Source organism: Zingiber officinale, chromosome 7B (genome assembly GCF_018446385.1).
Source record: "Zingiber officinale cultivar Zhangliang chromosome 7B, Zo_v1.1, whole genome shotgun sequence".
Taxonomy (NCBI): domain Eukaryota; kingdom Viridiplantae; phylum Streptophyta; class Magnoliopsida; order Zingiberales; family Zingiberaceae; genus Zingiber; species Zingiber officinale.
The window spans coordinates 61644660-61667446 of NC_055999.1; the positions used below are offsets into that span (position 1 = coordinate 61644660).

At 45.5% G+C, this 22787-nt stretch overlaps 1 protein-coding gene across 1 annotated transcript; it reads left to right on the plus strand.

Annotated features, from left to right (window-relative positions):
• Positions 1-710: 710 nt before the first annotated feature.
• Positions 711-16914, plus strand: LOC122004372 (probable protein S-acyltransferase 22). The gene is made up of 5 exons (XM_042559270.1): positions 711-795; positions 1021-1149; positions 1246-1326; positions 1664-1858; positions 16897-16914. The coding sequence occupies exons 1-5, from the start codon at positions 775-777 to the stop codon at positions 16912-16914; spliced, it is 444 nt and encodes a 147-aa protein (XP_042415204.1). The 5' UTR covers positions 711-774.
• Positions 16915-22787: the final 5873 nt, after the last annotated feature.

Sequence of the window (22787 nt, forward strand, 5' to 3'; positions counted from 1 at the left end):
CAGTTCATAGGAGCATACCAGTAGTTTTGTTCTTTTTCGTGTGCCAGTTGGCAGATGGAATGAATTTTTTTTCCCTGTGCCAACCAGCATGGACAAAATTTAAAACTTCGAGGCTTCTAAAGTTGTTGGTCTCTTCCTGATCAATACTTTTAATCTTCCATCTTAACTAAGGTAATATTTCTTCGCCATTTTGTGTTCTGGTGTTTGGATTGCTATGGATGGAGAAGTTGTGCAATAATTCAGAGTGATGCCACCGTTGGGATTCGAGGTGATAAGTTGCAAATTTCTAGGCTAACCAAAACAATGTGGGTGCTTCTCATGTGGTGTGGTAGGATGTCTTAAAAAGAATAGGACAGTAAGATGAGTAATTTACTTTTTTTGATTGCTTGATCAGATGGCCTTTGGACAAATGCATAACCATAAAAGATGGATAATTCAGAATATTGGTTATTAGGGAGAAAGGTGATAGAGATCTCATTTACGATGAGCCACACAATCTTTTCAAGAAAATAAAGTTCTTATGTGCTTTATATTAACTTGGTTTTTCTCTAATGATTTCTATCTGTTTGTATTGCAGGTTCTAAAATATAGTAAGCATTGTAGAGTCTGTGACAAATGCGTTGATGGCTTTGATCATCATTGCAGGGTGAGGGTTTTCTCCATTCACAACCTTATATGTTTTGTTATCTTGTAGTAATATGCAGTATTCATCTTTCCTTGTAGTGGATCAATAACTGCATAGGAAGAAAAAATTACAAAAGGTTCTTCATCCTCATGGTGTTTGCTCTTCTCTTGGTAAGCACAAATATTTCCTACCATTCCAATAGTTGTATTCATTAATCATGCATAGTGATTGACACTATTTTCTTAGTGTAGATTTATCATCTGTGTGCATCAACTTAGAAGATACTATTTTCTTAGTACGTGAAGGACCTGATACATAGAATGCATTTTATGTCAGGTCCTTTCAATTCTGATTGACTATTGATTGGTCTCCATGCTTTGTGCACCTTGGGCCAGCTTATTCTGCAGTGGGCTGTTGGGATGCTTGTGCTGATACTGTGTTTTGTTGAGAGAAGGAGATTTTCTGCTGAAATTGTTTCAAAGCTGGGTAGTAGCTTTTCCTTGGCACCCTTTATCATTGTGGTGGTGAGTACTCAGAAGAGAAAATGAATGAAAATCACACATCATAATGAGGATTTTTCAAGGTTCTGATACTAATTTGATAATGTCTCTATAATGCAGGCTGTGTGCACTTTATTAGCCATGGTTGCTACTCTTCCAGTTGCACAACTTTTCTTCTTCCATATTCTTTTAATAAAAAAGGTACACTACTTTCATATTTCTACTTGTGACACAGCAAACACTACCAGTTACACAGCTCCTACATTTATATAAAACAAACCTATGTATCCGGTCAAATATCTCTATTTCAAGGAATATATCTTTTATATTTTCAAATTCTTTGCATTCATCCATACACTGAGCATTACTGAAACTTATTATCCAACTGAACTATTACAGCTTGTTATTTAACTGATAGATTTTCCATAGTGGAAAACAAATAGTAGAATTTGAACGATATGGTGTTGTTTATTCATCAATTCTGGAGAAAATTGACACTTTAACTAGCTCATGCTACTCTACATGGATGCGCTTACAGGGAATCAGCACCTATGATTACATTATTGCTTTGAGGGAGCAAGATCAGGAGCAGGAGCAACTTGCTGTTGGTGGGCAGCAAAGTCCGCAAATGTCCCAAGTGAGCTCTTTTACTGGACTAAGCAGCACCAGTTCTTTCAATCAATTCCATCGCGGTGCATGGTGTACTCCGCCAAGATTATTCCTTGAGGATCAGGTATCATACTTTCATTATTTAGAAAGTTATTGTGAATGTAATTTACCATGGTTAAGATTATTTTTGAAAAACCTTTTAATAAGATTTTTTTTACTGTACGAGGCAAATCCATTTAATTAAAAGTTTTTTTTTGGTAAAAAAGCCTAGTTGTAAATCTTTATCAGCACTTCATTCATTTCTCCTTATTCATCATTATCGTATTTTTGAATAAAAATTGAAATAACAAATGTAATCCACTTGCTTATTGTACACTTGGTTCAATGGTTAGCGAACTTAGGTGTGTGCTGTTTGAATTTTGTTTTCATGCATTGACCTCTTTAGATGATTTGTTTCTTGTGAACCTATTTTGAAAGATGCAATATATCTTTTAATATGGGTAGTTAATGTTGTTATAATTAACCCGTTTTTATGGAATTTCGTGAACTAAGAATCTTGTACACTGCATGCGATTTCTTATTCAAGCTCTCGCTGGAAAGCTAACCAAAATCAACTTAGTTGATCATTAGCTATTCATAAATTGAACTGCATTCACATTTCCATTGCCAACTTCTGACTTCTGAGAATTTGATAGTAGGATAATGTCTACAGTTTGTTAATATATATATTTCCATGACGCATGGGTGTTGGAAGGGAATAGAATGTCGTCCTCGATTTTGGGACTGTGAATGTGTCATGTCAAGTTGAACTTTTACCTTGCTTCAGCTCAATTGTGTAAATAATTGTCAATCTCATGGTATAACTTAAGTTAGATTCTATTACAGAAATTCTAGTTCAAAATTAATTCTAGTTCAAAATTAATGTCAATAGCACTCGTTGCTTTTTCACGTTCGTTTAAAAACAATTGAGTAAAATGCAGCAGAATATAAGTTAAGTAAAAACAATTGCTAACATAGTTTATTTTTACTTGGTTCGGAGTCTACAGCTAGCACTCTCGCTTGGTTAATATATATGCTTAGAACTTGTAAAGACAGGTCAAACATTAATATGCTTGGTTAATATATCCATCTACAGCACTCCCGCTTTTTCCTTTAAATATGATTTTCATTTAGCACAGAACTAATGCCAATTTTTTTATTTTGATGCAGTGTTTAAAGAGCTTGAGTAGAAGTTGGCCCTAAAGAAAACTTGTCAGTTACGATATAAACACACTTACGGTATGAATTACATGTATATATAACATTGACATATTATTTAGTACGAGATTTACATGTATGAAAGTTTTCATACAAAATTTCTTGATTGCCTACAACCCCAGGTGTGTTGATGACAAGTTGAAGAAGATGGCTCTAAGAGTGATAGCTGAAAGCCTTTCAGAAGAAGAGATTGCTGGACTTAAAGAAGCAATTCCATGCGATGGACACCAACAACAGGGGTTAGTCAATGATGAGGTTTTGTAAAACTTGTGTGTTTGAAAAATTATTGTCATGAAGTTAAGGATAACTTGTATGATACAAATTTAATTTGTGGATCAATATGTATACATTTTGTTTGTATAATATAAAGTTTTATTTATTTGTTAAATAGTCTTCTTATAAAAATGATTGTGGTTGTGGATATTCAATTATATGTAAATTTTGAGTATTTTTATAATTTTTGCTATTTAATTAAGAAAACACTATTTAAAAGACAACGTTTTTAAGTAATAAAAGACAACGCTTAAAAAATAATGTCTTTGAGACCAACCACAACGCTTTTAAAGCGTTGTCTTTGATATGGGCATTTTTACAACAGCATCTTTAACAACGCTTTTTAAGAACGAATAGACAACGCTTAAAAAGCGTTGTCTTTGTGACCAACCACAACGCTTTTAAAGCGTTGTCTTTGATATGTGCATTTTTACAACAGCATCTATAACAACGCTTTTTAAGAACGAAAAGACAACGCTTAAAAAGCGTTGTCTTTGTGACCAACCACAACGCTTTTAAAGCGTTGTCTTTGATATGACTTTCTACAACACCATCTACAACATCACTTTTTAAGTACATACGACAACGCCAAAAAAGCGTTGTTGTTTAGCTTTTTTCTTGTAGTGGTGTGAAAAAATTTAGGAACACAAGAAGTCAAGAGGAAGACACAGCTAGTGAGAATGATGGCATGGGAAGTGAGTCGATGGGCTTGGTGCATCCGAGGGATGAGGTACTGCGAAAGAGTTCACCAACGGATGAGAAGGACACGCGTGACTCATTCGAGGGATGAGAAGCTAGAGTGAAAGACTACTTGACGAGAAGAGCGGAATTGGGTTCAGGTGAGTTCAACTCTTGATGGTCAGAGAATCACCCAAGCAACTGAAGCAGCAGTCAGATAAGTAAACACAATGTTGACTTGTCTAGGCATCTGGACCAAGTACAAGCGCTCGGACTCTAGGAGCCTGGACCAACTTGGGCCAACAGAGGCGCCCTTTTGGAGATGTTGTAGCGGGAATAGAATTTGGGTCCACGTCAGCAATATTCCAGATGCCTGGCTTGGATAAGAGACTAATCACAAAGCCATTGTGGAGCGAATAAGGCACTAAAGTGGAGGCGCCCGGACCTGGTCTAGGTGCTCAAAACCTGCCATGTCATCAATGACTATATTTTGACCAATGAGTTATAAATAGAGCTCTGGTCCTTTTCATTCAAAACAATACACTTTGTACTCAAATTCTATTTACATTTTAAAGTTTGCGCTTTCACCGTTGTAAGAGGCTACTCCGACATTGTCAAAAGGAGATCTTTAGTGGGTTTTACATCATCTTGGATTAACAACCTTTTCAGTTGCAAATCAAGTAAATTCTACCTCATTTTTAAATTTTTGTTTATTGTTTTTAATTGATCTAATAGTGTGTCTTTGCTAAAGCTCAAATAGCAAAAGAAAGTTCTAATTTTACTTACAGGGCTATTCACCCCCCTCTAGTTGATTGCACAGAACTTACAAGTGGTATCAGATCAAGGATGCTTCAGAAAAACTAATCGCCATCTAAAGCACAAATGGCTAGAGCAAGCATTCATCCACTAAAGTTCGAGGGGAACTTCACGATCTAGAAAAAGAAATGGAGATATTCTTTAAAATATATTTCGATATATTACTTATGATTAAATATGATTTTGTAGCACCTAGAGATTAGAAATGAGTTAAAAAAAGAGAGAACAATTTTAGAGCAAGAAGGAGCAAGTCGACTCTGTGGCAAATGACAAAACAAAGTTTCATATGCTAAACGTTCTGTCACCGCAAGAAGTCATCCGAATCAGTGCCTACGACTCTGGCAAGTAACTCTCGGAGAAATTCCTAAAGCTATACGAAGAGACATCGGAGACTAACCTAGTAAGATGTGACTTGCTCAGAAATCAATTGACAAACCTCCGGATACAAAAAAGGAGAAACGCTTACTCAATTGCACTAAAAGATCGAGGAGTTTATCATCGGACTGATAAATCCACTTAATAAGAACTTATTTTGAATTCCTAAATCAAGTTTAATCTTTTTTTTTTTTTTTTTTTTTTTTTTTTTTGCATGCTTTAAATTTTTTGCTTTAGTTTTTAACATTGTTGATCAAAATAATTATTTTGCATGCCTTCTATTCACATTTTGAGATAAAACTTTCTACTGTGGTATACGATGATTTTATCAACTAACAATTTTTTTAAAAATTTTTACCTCTGTACAATAAAAAAACAAAAATAATATTTGAAAAATAAATTTCAACGATTAAAAATGTTAGGACCAAAAAAAATTTAGATATCTCCATAATGATATGATATTGTTCATTTGGATCTAAGCCCTCATGGTTTTACTCTTGGGCTCTACCCAAAAGACCTCATGCCAATAGAGATCTCTTTTTCTTATAAACTCATAATCTTTCCCATGTATTTCAATATGGGACTATGTTTGTAATCTTGCAACACTAACAATCCCCCCCTCAAACAAAGGACCACAGGGTCCTCCTCAAGTATCGGGTCACTTTTTACCTACTTAGGGCCTCTTCTCGAGTATCGGATCACTCTTGACCTTCTTAGGACTTCCTCTCGAGCATCAGGTCACTCTTGACCTGCTCAGGACCTCCCTACTTCGTTCAAGGTTTCACCCACATGGTTCAATCTTGGATCATAGCTCTAGTTCATGCTTCTTCTGGCGGTTAGTCCGGTGAAGAGTGATCTCGCTCTAATACCAATTGTTATGACCAAAAGGAATTTAGATATCACCACAATAATATGATATTGTCCACTTTTATCCTAAGCTCTTATGATTTTACTCTTGGGCTTTACCTAAAATACCTCATACCATAGAAATATTTTTTCTTATAAACTCATAATTTTTTCTGTGTATTTTCAATATGGAACTAGTTTACAATCTTGCAACACCAAAAAAAAAAAAAAAATCATGTTTCAAAAATTTATTTTTCAAAACTTTAATTTTAAATTTATTTTTCAAAACTTTAATTTTTCTGTGATAACGAATCCTGTGTTCCTATAGAATAATCATTTTCAGAATTTTTTACAAGTTATCCAATTTTTCATAGAAAAATATAATTTATATTTTAAAATTCTTTCAGACATGAATTTTAAAAAATTTTATTTTTTGAGGGACTACCTTTGTATTTTGAATATTGAAAAAAAATATATCCAGATTTTTATATATGAAAAATTAATTTAAAAAAAATCAATTTTGAAAATAACTCTATCTAAAAAAATATTTATTACGATCAAAATAAATATTTGTTTTTCATGAAAAATTTTCTTCTAATCAAATTATTTCTGTTTAACTATGATAAAAAAAAATTTCAGTATTTTTAGAAATATAAAAAAAATATATTTTTTATCAAAATAGCAAATTAATTGATTAAATTATTACCTTTCTAAAAATTATTTCCAATAAAAAAGTATTTTACTGTATCTTTATTTATGATCCGGCGGTTAGAACAGGGGACCCCCATTCTGAGGGGTCAATGCCACGCTGGAGTCAAAAGGTCAAGGGGTCGACCGGAGAAGGAGGGGCCGACCTCCCGACCGACCCCGGCCGGCCAACCGGTGAATAGCCGGGGGCAAAAGGCGCCCCGACAGAAGTCGGGGTTCCGACGCTCAATGGAACAGTAGCAAGGAGCCGAGCAGAAGGCCTAAGAGAAGGTGACATACTGCTAACAGCCCCTACATAGTACCCTACCGAAAATATCCCCAGCATATCGATACCAACGGCAGGCCGGACGGGATGTGTGTGCCGTCCGATCGGCGCGTAAGATGAGGGCTGGCCGGACGGACTCCCCGTCCAGCCGGCCTGCCGGACGCCCCGGCCTGTGGTCGGTAGAGAAGGACAAGAACATCTTATGACAGCTGTCAAGTCCTATGGCTAGGTCATACTCCAAGTCTGACAACGAGGTGTTCTGTTGTCCCATCGAGGACATACTTGGACTGTAGCAGTATGGCGTCAGGTAAGCTTTCTGACAGACACATACCGAGGTATGGGCTGCGGACATGTATGCGCCTCGGTGGACGTGCAGGAGCTCTCTCACCACTCTATATAAAGAGCCTTATACTTCGCCGGAGGTACGCGTTCAACACCTTTGGAGCCACTCTTCTTTGCTGCTTGCTTGCCTGACTTGAGCGTCGGAGGGTCGCCGCCGGGAACCCCTTCCCGGCCCGACTTCTGTGCAGGTTCGCCGGAGGTTCGTGCAACCAGTCGAAGATCCACGTCAGCAGCCGGGGAGCGCCACGTGCCCAGCGTCTGTTGATTCAGCCTTCGGACAGGATCAATTTGGCGTCGTCTGTGGGAATGCTCCTGCATCCGAACGGAACAATGGACGAGGCTGGACGACAACACACGGTGATGCTTTCCTCGGAGGAACTCGACGCTCTGATTGAGTTGAGGGCCGCCAAGCTTGTGGAGCAAAAACAGAAAGTAGCAGCCGAGCGGCCGGAGCAGCAAGCAACGTCCGCGTCTGGTGGCCGAGCAGAAGCACCTTAGGCCACCGTTGCATTTCATCGGGCCCTATTCCGCACCCCCGAAGCTGCAGCAACCAATAGAGATCGGGGATCTTCTTCGGATGAAATACCTAGAAAAGACAAAAAAAGGAAAAGCCCCTCGAGCGGACTCATCGCCCGAGCGGATTAATCGCCAATTTTCAGAGACTATTCTACGAGACCCTTTGCCCAAGCACTACGTGCCTCCGACGATCGGCGAATACAATGGAACCACCGATCCGGATGATCATTTGGGCAAGTTTGATAACACGGCAACCCTGCATCAATACACAGATGGGGTCAAGTGTCGGGTTTTCCTCACCACCCTCTCTGGGTCGGCTCAACGGTGGTTTCGGAGACTGCCAGAAGGGTCCATCACAAGCTTCAAGGACTTCCGAACGGCCTTCCTCCATCATTTTGCAAGCAGTCGGCGCTATCAGAAGACGAGTGTCAGCTTGTTCTCCATCAAGCAACAGCCAAGAGAGCCGCTCAGAGCTTATATCCAGCGGTTCAACAACGTGGCCATGGATATCCCTACGGCCACCTCGGAAACCATGATGAACGCCTTCACGCAAGGCCTCGTGGACGGGGACTTCTTCCGCTCGCTCATTCGGAAGCCGCCCCGAGACTATGATCATATGCTGCATCGGGCCAAGGAATACATCAACGTGAAGGAAGCCCAAGCCGCCCGGAAAAAAGAAACTCCAACCGAGCGGGCACCTCCTACCGAGCGGAAGCCGCACATCGCTCATCAGCCTCCGAGAGGACCAAGGGCCGAAGCATTCCACTCCCCCAATGTTAGGACCCATGTCCAAGAAGTAGCAGCCGATCGGCCCAAGCCAAAAAAGAAGTGGACCCCCATGTTCTGCTCCTTCCACCGGACGGATACGCACAACACAAGGGATTGTCAAAGTCTCCCCTTGATTACTCATCCAGTTCCCCGAAGTGGTGGTCGACGATCGCCCTCATTCGATAGGCGACAGAGAAATCATGAAGCCGATCGTACGCAAGCTGACAGACGAAAACCACATACGCCCGATCAGCATCGCTCTCCGAGGCGGGAGAATCGCCGAATGTCCAGAGAACGGTCCCGACCGTCAGCTCGGGAAGAAGAAAATAGAAGTAATACTTCCCGAGGCGAGATCAACATTATTGCTGGCGGGCCGACCGGAGGCGACTCTAACCGAGCGAGGAAGGCGAGCGTCCGACAGCTCCAGATCCATGCGGTCGGCTGCAGTCAGGAAAGGGCGAGCAGACCCGAGATAAGCTTCGGGCCCAGAGACTTGGAAGGAGTCAAAGTGCCGCATGACGACGCTCTCCTCATCAAAGCGGTAATAGCAAATTATACTATCCACCGCGTTTTTATTGACACAGGGAGCTCGGTCAACATTATCTTCAAAAAGGCATTTGACCAACTACAAATTGATCGAGCTGACCTGCTGCCCATGACAACCCCCCTCTATGGGTTTACGGGTAATGAAGTCTTGCCGGTCGGACAAATCCGAATGACTATCTCGCTGGGAGAAGAGCCGCTCAGGAGGACGCGGACAGCAAACTTCGCGGTGGTTGACTCTCCCTCTTCATACAACGTCATTTTGGGACGACCGGCGCTCAGCGAGTTCCGCGCGGCTGTCTCCACCTTCCATCAGAAGATCAAGTTTCCCGTCGAGGACAAAGTGGGAAAAGTACGGGGAGATCAACTAGCAGCTCGACGATGCTACGTCGAGATGGTCCGAGCAGAAGCCAATTCCGCTCAGAAGTCGCCGCGGATCGAGGTGAACGCTATAACTGAAAAACCTCCCTCTTTAGTTTATGAAGAAAAAGAGGAAGTGCAGATTCATCCGACCCGATCGGAGGCCACGACCTTTATTGCGTCCGATCTGGAAGCCAATCAGAAAGAAGAAATGATCAAATGCCTCCAAAGAAACTGTGATGTCTTCGTCTGGTCGACGCATGAGTTGCCCGGAATTTCGCCGAGCATAGCGCAGCACGAGCTACATGTCCGACCGGACGCTCGGCCAGTAAAGCAAAGAAAAAGGGACTTCAGCGCCAAGCAGAACGTCATCATCCGGGCGGAAGTTGAGAAACTCTTGGAGGTCGGCCATATACGCGAAGTCCAGTTCCCTAGCTGGTTGGTGAATGTGGTGCTAGTTTCCAAGCCCGGCAACAAGTGGAGAGTGTGCATCGATTTCCGGGACCTTAACAAGGCGTACCCAAAGGACTTTTATCCCTTGCCCCGAATCGATCAACTGGTGGATTCTACGGCCGGCTGCGAGTTGATATGCATGCTCGACGCCTATCAGGGATATCATCAAGTGTCGCTCGCCCGGCAAGATCAAGAAAAAGTTAGCTTCGTGACGGCCGACGGCACCTACTGCTATAATGTGATGTCGTTCGGATTGAAGAACGCGGGAGCCACCTATCAACGCTTGATGAACAAAGTGTTCAAGGAGCAGATCGGGCGGAATCTAGAAGTTTATGTTGGAACCCCAAGGTGTTTTGATGTGATCAAACAAGCTAAGTTAGGTCCTGCGTTTGTTTAACCCTTGTGTCTAAGTGTAGGAGCTTAGGAACACAGGAAGTTGAGCGGAAGACGCGGCTAGCGAGAAGGACGGCACGGGAGAGAGCCGACGGGCTCGGTGCGTCCGAGGGACGAGGTGTCCGCGGAAGAGTACACCGGTGGACGAGAAGAGCGTGCGCGGCGCTCGAGGGACGAGAAACCGGGAAGGAAGGCTGCTCGAGGAGAAGGCCGGAACATGGGTTCAGGTGAGCCCTATTCCGGAAGGCCGAGATCACCCAAGCTAGTGGAGCCGGAGCGAACAGACCCGGACCCAGACGAGCCGAACTGAGACGAGCGGAACCAGAGTCGAAAAGTCAACTTATGTTGACCTTAGGGCTCCGAGCGCCCGGAACCATTCCGGGCGCCCGAAACCGACCGGGGCGCCCGGAACCCTTCCGAGCGCCCGGAATCGACTTTTCAACAGGATCGAGTTTTGACTCAATCCAACCGTTGGGGGATAAAATTTATCCCCCCAGGGCGCCCGGAACCCTTCCAGGCGTCCGGACCAAGACTATAAATATAGCATTGGTCCAGAAGCTTAAACATAATGAACTACTTGTAATCCAGTGCTTTCATTTGTGTTATTTCTTTCTGTGCTTTCAACGCTGTAAGAGGCTACTCCGCCCAGAGGAGAATCAATTAGTGCGCCTTCTTTGCCTTGGATTAGCAATCCTCTTATTGCAAACCAAGTAATTCCTCTGTGTCTACTTTCTGTCTTAATTAGTCCCTGCCGTTTTAATTACAAGTTCTTTTAAGTTAGTTGAATATCCGAGAAGGGTTTTTGGTTTCAATTTTATAAGGCAATTCACCCCTCCCCTCTTGCCGGCCTTCAAAGGGACCAACAATTGGTATCAGAGCGAGGCACGCTTCAGGAGGACTAACCGCCGATCGAAGCAACAAGATGGCCGGACCAAGCATCGTCCCACCAAAATTCGAGGGGAACTTCGCAGACTGGAAGCGACATATGGAGGTATTCCTAAAAACAGATTTTGAAATTCGGTTTATTATGAAATATGGTTTTGTAGCTCCAATAGATAAAGATGGAAAAGAAAAAGAAGAGAGCGATTGGATAAAGAAGGAGCAGAATGAGTCGGTAGCAAACAGCCGTGCGGAACATCACCTGCTGAGCGTGTTATCGCCTCAAGAGGTCAACCGCATCGGAAACTATGTATCTGCTAAAGAACTTTGGGAGAAGTTCTTGGAACTCCACGAAGGAACGTCTGAAGCAAAGCTCGCTAGAAGGGACATCCTCCGCAACAAACTGATGAACATCCGTCTGGAGAAAGGTGAGAAAGTAGCCGGTCTACATGCAAAGGTAAAAGAACTAGTTACTGGTCTCGAAAACATTGGTGAAACGGTAACAAACCGGGACACTATACGCTACGCGCTCAACGCGTTTCCAAGAACTCCGGAGTGAATATCAATCGTCGATGCTTACTACATCTCAAAAGACCTGGAGGTAAGTACTTTAGAAGAGTTGTTTTCTACCCTTGAATTACACGAAGCTAGATGTGCAGAGATATCAAAGGACACAACCTAGACTATGGCGCTGAACGCAACCAATAAGGATGAACCCGAGTCAGATTCCGAAGACGATCAAGAAGCGTACATGGCAAGAAACTTTAAAAAGTTTTTTAGATCTAATAAATTTAAAATGCAGAATAAAAAGAATCAAGGTAGAAGAAAGGTACGGTGCTACCAGTGTCAGAAGGAGGGACACCTAAGGGAAGACTGCCCAGAACTCAAGAAGGTCAAAATGAAGACACCCAAGAAACACAACCTAAAAGCAACTTGGGATGACACTTCTTCATCTGAATCAGAAGCTCAAGAATATGCGGGGATTGCACTGATGGCAAGCCACGAAGGACAAAGCACATCAGAACCCAGCATCGATGAAGGGGGAGCGACGTCAGATGGAAGTAGCGAAGCAGGGGGAGATTCAGGCTTCAAGTCTGATATGGTAAGTGAGGTATGCCTCTTACCCCCTGATGAACTTTACTTTAGTATCAAAGCTATGACTAAATCTATGTATAAATTAGAAAATAAAAATGCCAAATTAGAAAATGAAATCTTATAAACAAAGAGAATTTTGGCAAAATCATGTCTTATAGAGGATTTTGAAAAATTGAAAATTGAAAATGAAAAACTAAAAGAAGAAATAGAAAGATTGAAAAAATCTAATGGTCCAAATATTTCTACTTTTAGAAATTATAGAGGTTTAAATTGGTATTATAGATTTCATCAAAGTCAAATTAGAAATATATCAAAAATCTATATACCTAGAAAATACTTGGTTAATCCTGTAGGTAGGAACCTCTATTGGGTTCCAAAAACCTATTTAATTTAAAATTAAAATCAGACTTAGAATTTTCAGCAAGGAAATTAAACAACTAATTTCTTTATGAGGCTTTGTCTAAGGAAGTGGTTGTTGCTCCAATAACCAAGAAGGCCTAGTGCCTCGCCACAACCTGGAAGCCAAGTATTGAAATGAAGAGTTTAATTGACTAACTGAAAAAGCATTAATTTGAATTACTTAATGCTTTAAAAGAGTTATTCAATTTGTGTTTAAATTTTTTTTAGAAATTTTTTTTAAGTTATCTTAGAATTTTTTTTGCCTTATAATTTTTCTTAAAATAAACTTAGAATTGTTTCTGATGAATATTAACTTAGAATTGTTTCTGATGAATATTAACTTAGAATTTTTTTTTTTTTTAGAAAATTTGTTTTGAATGTTGAGATAAGTTTCAAAACTTAAAAAAAAAATTTAACACTTATGACTGTTTTATCTGAAAAATATTTTACTTAAATATTTTTCTTTCGAAAGAAAAATTCTGAAGAGTGTCTTGAAATTGAATTTTACTTAGACATTATTAAATATTTTACACTTAAAGTTTTTTTTAATTTACCTTAGACTTATTTATAACCCCAATTTTTATGTGATCAAAGGGGGAGAAGTATGTTAAGTCTAGGGGGAGGTACTATAATTTTTCAATTGAATATTGGAATATAAAACTATAATTTTTCAATTGAATATTGGAATATAAATCATTTTTATTGCATATGGTTACCCTAACTTAACTTAGGTTGCTCACATCAAAAAGGGGGAGATTGTTGGAACCCCAAGGTGTTTTGATGTGATCAAACAAGCTAAGTTAGGTTCTGCGTTTGTTTAACCCTTGTGTCTAAGTGTGCAGGAGCTTAGGAACACAGGAAGTCGAGCGGAAGACGCGGCTAGAGAGAAGGACGGCACGGGAGAGAGCCGACGGGCTCGGTGCATCCGAGGGACGAGGTGTCCGCGGAAGAGTACACCGGTGGACGAGAAGAGCGTGCGCGGCGCTCGAGGAACGAGAAATCGGGAAGGAAGGCTGCTCGAGGAGAAGGCCGGAACATGGGTTCGGGTGAGCCCTATTCTGGAAGGCCGAGATCACCCAAGCTAGTGGAGCCAGAGCGAACAGACCCGGACCAAGACGAGCCGAACTGAGACGAGCTGAACCAGAGTCGAAAAGTCAACTTATGTTGACCTTAGGGCTCCGGGCGCCCGAAATCGACTTTTCAACAGGATCGAGTTTTGACTCGATCCAACCGTTGGGGGATAAAATTTATCCCCCCAGGGCGCCCGGAACCCTTCCAGGCGCCCGGACCAAGACTATAAATATAGCCTTGGTCCAGAAGCTTAAACATAATGAACTACTTATAATCCAGTGCTTTCATTTGTGTTATTTCTTTCTGTACTTTCAACGCTGTAAGAGGCTACTCCGCCTAGAGGAGAATCAATTAGTGCGCCTTCTTTACCTTGGATTAGCAATCCTCTGATTGCAAACCAAGTAATTCCTCTGTGTCTACTTTCTGTCTTAATTAGTCTCTGCCGTTTTAATTACAAGTTCTTTTAAGTTAGTTGAGTATCCGAGAAGGGTTTTTTGTTTCAATTTTATAGGGCAATTCACCCCTCCCCTCTTGCCGGCCTTTAAAGGGACCAACAGTTTATGTGGACGACATTCTTATCAAGTCCGTCCGAGCGGCAGACCTCTTCAAAGACATGGAGGAAACCTTCCGAACGTTACGGAAATATGGAGTCAAGCTAAATCCTCAGAAATGCCTGTTCGGAGCAAAAGGAGGGCGTTTCTTAGGATACATAGTGACCGAGCGGGGTATCGAAGCAAATCCCAGCAAGGTGAAAGCTCTACAAGACATGCCGCCTCCGCGAAATATGAGGGAAGTGCAGCGTTTGACCGGTCGGATAACTGCTTTGTCCAGATTCATATCCAAAACCGCCGACCGGAGCCTTCCTTTTTTCAAAATCTTGCGCAAGGCCACTAAGTTTCACTGGGACGAAGAATGCGATCGGGCGTTCGAAGATTTGAAGGCATATCTGAACTCTCTCTCGGTATTAGCCAAGCCGGCTGCGGGTGAGCCACTTTGTATCTACTTGTCTTCAACCGAGCAAGCAATCGGCTTGGCACTAGTGATGGCGAGCGGGGAAGAGTCTGTGTATTTTCTTAGTCATATTTTAAAAGATGCTGAATCTCGCTACACTGGACTCGAGAAGCTGGCTTTCGCTCTGGTCCTCGCCGCTCGGTACCTTCGTCCCTACTTCCTGGCGCATACCATCATTGTCAAAACCAATAGCCCGCTCGGGCGAGTATTACTGAATCCAGAAGCGTCCGGGTGACTCATCAAATGGACGACAGAGTTGAGTGAATTTGACATCCAATACCAGCCTCGCTCGGCAATCAAAGCGCAGTCCTTGGCGGATTTTGTGACTGAGGTGCAGAATCCAGAGCCGGAAGCTATGTGGAGGATATATGTGGACGGATCGTCCACTCGGCTCAGAAGCGGGATCGGAGTACTGCTGCTCTCTCCCCAAGAAGAAAAGATGCACTTATCCGTCCGACTGGATTATAAAGCTACAAATAATGAAGCTGAGTATGAAGCCCTCATAGCCGGCCTGCAGGCAGCTCGGCATGTTGGAGACGGTCGGGTAACGCTTCATTCGGATTCGCAGTTGGTCGCTCAGCAACTCACAGGTACCTTTGAGATTAATAACGCTTGGCTCAAACTCTATGCGGAAGCCTTCGAAAAGCTCAAGGCCAATTTCAGAGAGGTCGTTATCCAGAAGATACCCCAAGCGAAAAATCAAGCGGCTGATGAGTTAGCTAAACTGGCAAGCTCAATCACGCCGGTCGTCATCCAGCAGCCGATTGAACAAGTATCTTTGGTGGCTCACGTCGACCGGATGGAAGGCCTCACGTTTCCGAGCGACTGGAGGGCACCCATCACGGAGTTTTTGCGCTCGGGCGCCACACCGTCCGATCGGAACGAAGCCCAGCTGTTAAGGAGGAGAGCCGGTCGGTTCACACTCATTGTAGATCAATTATACAAGAAGGCTTTCTCCCGCCCGCTATTGAAATGCGTGAACTCGGAAGACTCGGCTTACATCCTCCAAGAAGTACATCAAGGATCATGCGGAGGTCATCCGGGCGGGCGATCACTAGCTAAAAAGATACTGCTGGCCGGATACTTCTGGCCAACTTTACAAGCAGACGCCGCTCGGACCGTCACGACGTGTCTTTCTTGTCAAAGGTATCATAATTTCTCTCATCGACCGGCGGAAGAAATGAAGGCCGCTACTGTCTCTTGCCCGTTCGACCAATGGGGAATGGATATTGTGGGTCAGTTTCCTATGGCAACCGGACAGCGGAAATTTTTATTGGTGGCGGTTGATTATTTTTCCAAGTGGGTGGAGGCCGAGCCGCTAGCCAAGATCACCGAGCAGATGGTCAAGAAATTTATTTGGCAGAACATCATCTGTCGGTTCGACATCCCCCGTCGACTTATCTCCGATAACGGGCGGCAATTCACAGGAAAGTTGCTCAAAGATTGGTGCAAAAGCTATGGTATCGAGCAACACTTCACGTCCGTGGCATATCCCCAAAGCAATGGTCAAGCCGAAGTAGCCAATTGGGAAATTCTTCGTATTTTGCGCGCTCGGCTCGATCAGATGGGAGGAAACTGGTGGATGAGGTGTCGGGCGTCCTATGGGCCATCCGAACGACTCCAAAGGAAGGAACAAGCGTCACGCCTTTCCATCTGGTATACGGCGGCGAAGCAGTCATCCCAGTTGAAGTCGGCGTTGAGTCTGTCCGGATCTAGAATTATGATTCTGATAACGTTGAGCTGAGGAACATGGAGCTGGATTTGGTCGACGAAGAGCGAGCCAAGGCTTCCGTCCGGCTGATGGCGTACCGGCAGAGGATGAAGCAAAATTACAACCGGCGCGTAATCCCCAGATCATTTCAGGTTGGCGACCTTGTCTGGAAGAGAGTCAAGCCGGTCGGCGACGTCGGCAAACTGGAAGCTCCTTGGGCGGGCCCCTTCAAGGTTATCGAAAAACTCCGCTCGGGCACTTACTATTTGGAGGATGAAGGCGGACGGCAGCTTGATCGACCGTGGAGCGCGAACCACCTCCAGCCTTATAGAGCCGGGTGAAAAGTGCACTGATGTAACTCATTTTTGTGTATATTCTGGCCTCCCATGTCCTTGTAATGCAGGAAGCAAAAATGATTTAGAGGATGGCTAAGGTGTTCGCCGAGCATCTGTGTTAAAGTTAGCCTTGAAGGTCGTCGAGCTCCGACGTTAAAAATCGAGAGACGAGCTATGTCTATAAACCCTCCGAGCGGAAGACTGTCGAGCTCCGACGTTAAAAATCGAGAGACGAGTCGGCGTCTATAAACCCTCCGAGCGGAAGACCGTCGAGCTCCGATGTTAAAAATCGAGAGACGAGCCGGCGTCTATAAACCCTCCGAGCGGAAGGTCGTCGAGCTCCGACGTTAAAAATCAAGAGATGAGTCGGCGTCTATAAACCCTCCGAGCGGAAGACCGTCGAGCTCCGACGTTAAAAATCGAGAGACGAGCCGGTGTCTATAAACCCTCCGAGCGGAAGACCGTCGAGCTCCGACGTTAAAAATCGAGAGACGAGTCGGCGTCTATAAACCCTCTGAGCGGAAGGCCGTCGAGCTCCGACGTTAAAAATCGAGAGACAAGCCGGCGTCTATAAACCCTCCGAGCAGAAGACCGTCGAGTTCCGACATTAAAATCGAGACGAGCCGCGCCTATAAACCCTCCGAAGCGGAAGACCGCCGAGCTCCGACGTTAAAATCGAGAGACGAGCCGGCGTCTATAAACCCTCCGAGCGGAAGACCGCCGAGCTCGGACGTTCGAGAGACGAGCCGGGGCCTATAAACCCTCCGAGCGGAAGGTCGCCGAGCTCCGACGTTAAAAATCGAGACGAGCCGGCATCTATAAACCCTCCGAGCGGAAGACCGCCGAGCTCCGACGTTAAAAATCGAGACAAGCCGGCGTCTATACCCTCCGGCGGAAGACCGCCGAGGTTCGACGTTAAAAATCGAGAGACGAGCGGCTATAAACCCTCCAAGCGGAAGACCGTCGAGCTCCGACGTTAAAAATCGAGAGACGAGCCGGCGTCTATAAACCCTCCGAGCGGAAGACCGTCGAGCTCCGACGTTAAAAATCAAGAGACGAGCCGGCGTCTATAAACCCTCCGAGCGGAAGACCGTCGAGCTCCGACGTTAAAAATCAAGAGACGAGCCGGCGTCTATAAACCCTCCGAGCGGAAGGCCGTCGAGCTCCGACGTTAAAAATCGAGAGACGAGTCGACGTCTATAAACCCTCCGAGCGGAAGGCCGTCGAGCTCCGACGTTAAAAATTGAGAGACGAGCCGGCGTCTATAAACCCTCCAAGCGGAAGACCGTCGAGCTTCGACGTTAAAAATCGAGAGACGGATCTGCGTGTATAAACCTTCCGATCGGAAGGTAGTCGATTGCCAAGGATAAAATTAGATGTTAAAAGACGGGCAATCGGAGCCTGTAAGGTCATCGGACAAATGGCTCTATGCGTGGTCCTTTGTTGAAAGGGTCGAGCTGTGATCGGGCCGGCTGTACTAGCGAAAAGGAAGCCATCGTATGGCCGGGCGGCTCCTTTACAAAATGTACTTAGACGCGAAAAAATTATGACCAAGACGAAAGTTAGAAATTGGACGCTGGGCAGGCAAACAAATAACAAAGGAAGAAATTCATTCACGCCAAGCGGCGGACAGACAAAATTTATAACATTTGCCCCGAGCGGCAAGTATACAGAAAATCGTAGATACTGGAAAGAGACTTCACAGACCCTCATTCAGAATCACCGAAATTAAAAAGAGAGTCGGGGATGGAGCCCATCATGGTCGCTAGATCTTCGGGAGGGACGGACAGCTCGGCGGGTATGTGGCCCTTGGTCTTCATGTAGTCCACCGCCACTTAGATCGCCTCTTCAAAAGTTAGGGACAGCTTGTCGCTGAACTTTTCGCCAAATTCGTCCGAGCGGACATATGCTTTGCACGCTTCCTCCGCCCGGCCAGGCTCTCCATCTTGATACTCTTTGAGAGTAACTTTGGAAGCGTCAAGGGCATCTTGAAGGTCCTTCAAAGCCCCCTCTGCTTTAGCCTGGTCAGCGGAGCGGCCCTCCCGTTCGGTGGTCAGCGAGGCGTCCAACTCTTTAACGCGTTGCTCTAGTCCCCGGTTCTCCACCTTCATCCGGTCCATGTCCTCGATGGCTTTAAGCTTCCGGGTGGTCGCGGTCTTCACTTCCTTGTCCCGCTGCTTGACCAAGGCTTCGAGGCGGGCCACTTCGCTCATCAACCCGGAGGATTTACCCCGTTCGGCTTCCAGCAACCTTTTGGCCTTCTCCAGAGCGGTCGTCGATTGTCTGCTCTCTCCCGCAGCTTTGAGCTTTTTTAGCTCGTCCTCCAGCTCGGCCAGTCGATCGCTGATGGCAATCTGCTCCACCCAGTTTTGCGAACGGATATAAACAAGTTAGAAACTCGAGCCCAAAATAATCAACAAAGCAAAAGAACATACCCCGGTCGCTTGTTGTAAATTGCTGTCGGCTAGCTGACCGGGAGTCATCATTGCGATCCTAAGCCGAGCATCCTCCCAAGCTTTGGCTAGGGGACCCGTGAGTGTGATTTGCTGCTCGGGGACCACAGGCCGACCAGCGGTCGCCATGTATTCTTCTGACGGGAGGCGCAGAACGGTTTTTATTAACTTTGGGCCGCTCGGATCACCCTTCGAAGCAGCGGCCTTACCGGACGGCTCACCGGTGGAGGAAGAAGGACGGTCGCCCAATCGCTTAAGACGCCGCAGGGTTCGAGGAGGGCTGGAGGGCGGCACCTCAGAAGTAGCCCTTGGAGAGCCGAGTGGCGTCGGGGTACTCTCTATAGAGACCGTCCCGGATAACACCAGAGCTTCATCGCCCCACTCAGATCGCGGTTCATCAGATGGAGTTGGTTGAGAGGTTGCCTCCGGCTGTTTGCGCTTCCGAGTTGCCAGAGGAACGTCGTCGGCCGAACGGCCCTCTACCTCGGCTTAAGCAGAGGGTTCTATGTCGCCCGCGGCCTCGTCATGAGAAGCAGGAGCGTCTAAGGCTTCAGGGACAGTTTGCGTCCCCTCATCCTCTTCGCTGACCGGACCAGCTGAAGCCAAGCCCCGCTCGGCGACCTCCCTATTCTTTGCCGCTTCAATCTCGGCGGCTCGCAGTTTTAACCGCTCGGTAGCCTTGGCGCGCCACATGACTTCAGCTGCAGAAGTAAAAAATAAATCAGTTAGAACAAAACAAACAGGATGATAAGGGAACTTACTCATACTGCAGGGCAGATCGGCCGGGGTAGAAGACAAGCCGAATATATACATTACTCCCGGGTGGAGCAGCTTGTCGATGTGATAGCGCTGGCCGACCAGCCGATCGGCTGCATGGAGGTATGCCGCATCGCCTCTAAACTTGCCGAGCTCTGGTTGCGCTGGCATCGCCGTCTGCCATTTGATACGGAAGGTCGGCGGCTCGGGGAAACGCACATAGAAAAAGTGCTCCTTCCAATGTTTGTTGGAGCTCGGCATGTTATCAAAAAGAACGAAACCTATCCTAGATTGAAAATCTTTGGGGTAGTAGAAGTAATGGAAAACTTTGGGGTCTAGGGGAATGCCGTTCAGTTTGAATAGAATTATCACCCCGCTCAACAGCCTTATGGAATTCGGAACTAGCTGGCCGAGCGGGATGCGGAAGTATTTGCAGACTTGCAAGAAAAACTTATGGGGTGGAAAGCGTAGCCCGGCCAAAAATTGGTCTCGGAAAAAAAGAACGGTGTCGGGCGGTGGTTCATGAGGCCGATCGGCCGGTGTGGCTAGTACTATGTGGTGGTCGGAAGGAATGTCGTAAGTCTGAGCGAGACGCAACGCGTCCTCCTCGTCAAAACGGCTCTCCATGGTCGTGTACCATAGACCAGGAGCGCCGCCGGTTGACTGCGAGGTGCTAGTCATGGTCGAAAGACAAGAATGTGGGACCAAAAGGGAAGGTTCGAGCAAGGAATGGAGGGAAACCGACTGAATGAAACGATTAACAGAAAGAAGAAATGTAGGGAGCGAGAAAAAGGATCTTACGAGCAAAAGAGATGATCGACTGGGGCCTGGGGGTTGCCGAAGAGTTGAGGGGCAAGGTCGCCGGAGAAGAAAACGAACAGAGGGGCGCTGGAGGAAGGTGAAGCAACAATGCGGCGGAAAAGGAGTCGCGGGCTTTATATCGCCGCCCGGGAGTAATCTCCACCGTCCGATCCAGGTCGTGAAGAACGAGGCCATCATCCAGCCGTTCATTTCAAACGGCGGCTGTCCCATCGGAAGTGACGCCACCGCCATACGCTGACAAGCGCATGATCGCCACGTGTCAGCAGGATACTGGTCGCATTTAATGAGCGCCCCTTACCGTGTGCAGCACACGTGATGGGTAGTAGGGGAGAGAATTGGGCATGGATTCCAAGAGAATACAAGGCACGAACAAGATACCGCCGAACGGATGAGCATCCCTAAGCCTGATCGAGCGGACTAATGTAGCGGTCGTTACTCAGTCAGATCGGCAGTCCAGTCAGTCGGACTTCGCCTCCTTCGACTAGACTTGAGGGGGAGGCAAGTGATCCGGCGGTTAGAACAGGGGACCCCCATTCTGAGGGGTCAATGTCACGCTGGAGTCAAAAGGTCAAGGGGCCGACCGGAGAAGGAGGGGCCGACCTCCCGACCGACTCCGGCCGGCCGACCGGTGAATAGCCGGGGGCAAAAGGCGCCCCGACAGAAGTCGGGGTTCCGACGCTCAATGGAACAGTAGCAAGGAGCCGAGCGGAAGGCCTAAGAGAAGGTAACATACTGCTAACAGTCCCTACATAGTACCTTACCGAAAATCTCCCAGCATATCGATACCAACGGCAGGCCGGACGGGATGTGTGTGCCGTCCAGTCGGCGCGTAAGATGAGGGCTGGCCGGACAGACTCCCCGTCCAGCCGGCCTGCCGGACGCCCCGGCCTGTGGTCGGTAGAGAAGGACAGCTGTCAAGTCCTATGGCTAGGTCATACTCCAAGTCTGACAACGAGGTGTTCTGTTGTCCCATCGAGGACATACTTGGACTGTAGCAGTATGGCGTCAGGTAAGCTTTCTGACAGACACATACTGAGGTATGGGCTGCGGACATGTATGCGCCTCAGTGGACGTGCAGGAGCTCTCTCACCACTCTATATAAAGAGCCTTATACTTCGCCAGAGGTACGCGTTCAACACCTTTGGAGCCACTCTTCTTTGCTGCTTGCTTGCCTGACTTGAGCGTCGGAGGGTCGCCGCCGGGAACCCCTTCCCGGCCCGACTTCTGTGCAGGTTCGCCGGAGGTTCGTGCAACCAGTCGAAGATCCACGTCAGCAGCCGGGGAGCGCCACGTGCCCAGCGTCCGTTGATTCAGCCTTCGGACAGGATCAGTTTAACAGCCCTAAAAAAAAAGTTTTTATATATATATTTTTTTTTTGACTTTTTTCTCTAATATTTTTTTTATGTGATCAAAAGGGAATAAGATAGATATTGGATTTAGTGGGTGTTTTTTTTTATTGCAATATCCATGTTTTAATTGTCCAAAAAAACAATATCATGTATATTTAACCCTAACTTTAATTTGGGTTGATATACATTAAAATAGGAGGGATTGTAAGTACTCCAGTACCGTTTTGATGAGATCAACCGAGTTAAATTAGGTTTTGTTGTGTTTGATCCTTGTGTTTAAGTATGCAAGAACTTAGAAACATAAGAAGTCGAGTGGAAGACGTAGCTGGTGAGAATAATGACACGGGAAGCAAATCGACAGACTTGGTGCATCTAAGGGACGAAGTACTGTGAAAGAGTACACCGATGGATGAGAAAAATATGCACGACTCGTCCGAGACACGAAAAGCCGGAATAGAAGACTACTTGAGGAGAAGATCAGGTGAGCTCAACTCTGAATGGTCAAAGAATCACTCAAATAACGGAGTAGTAGCAGAAAAGTCAACATAAATTTGACTTGTCTAGGAGCCCGATCCAACT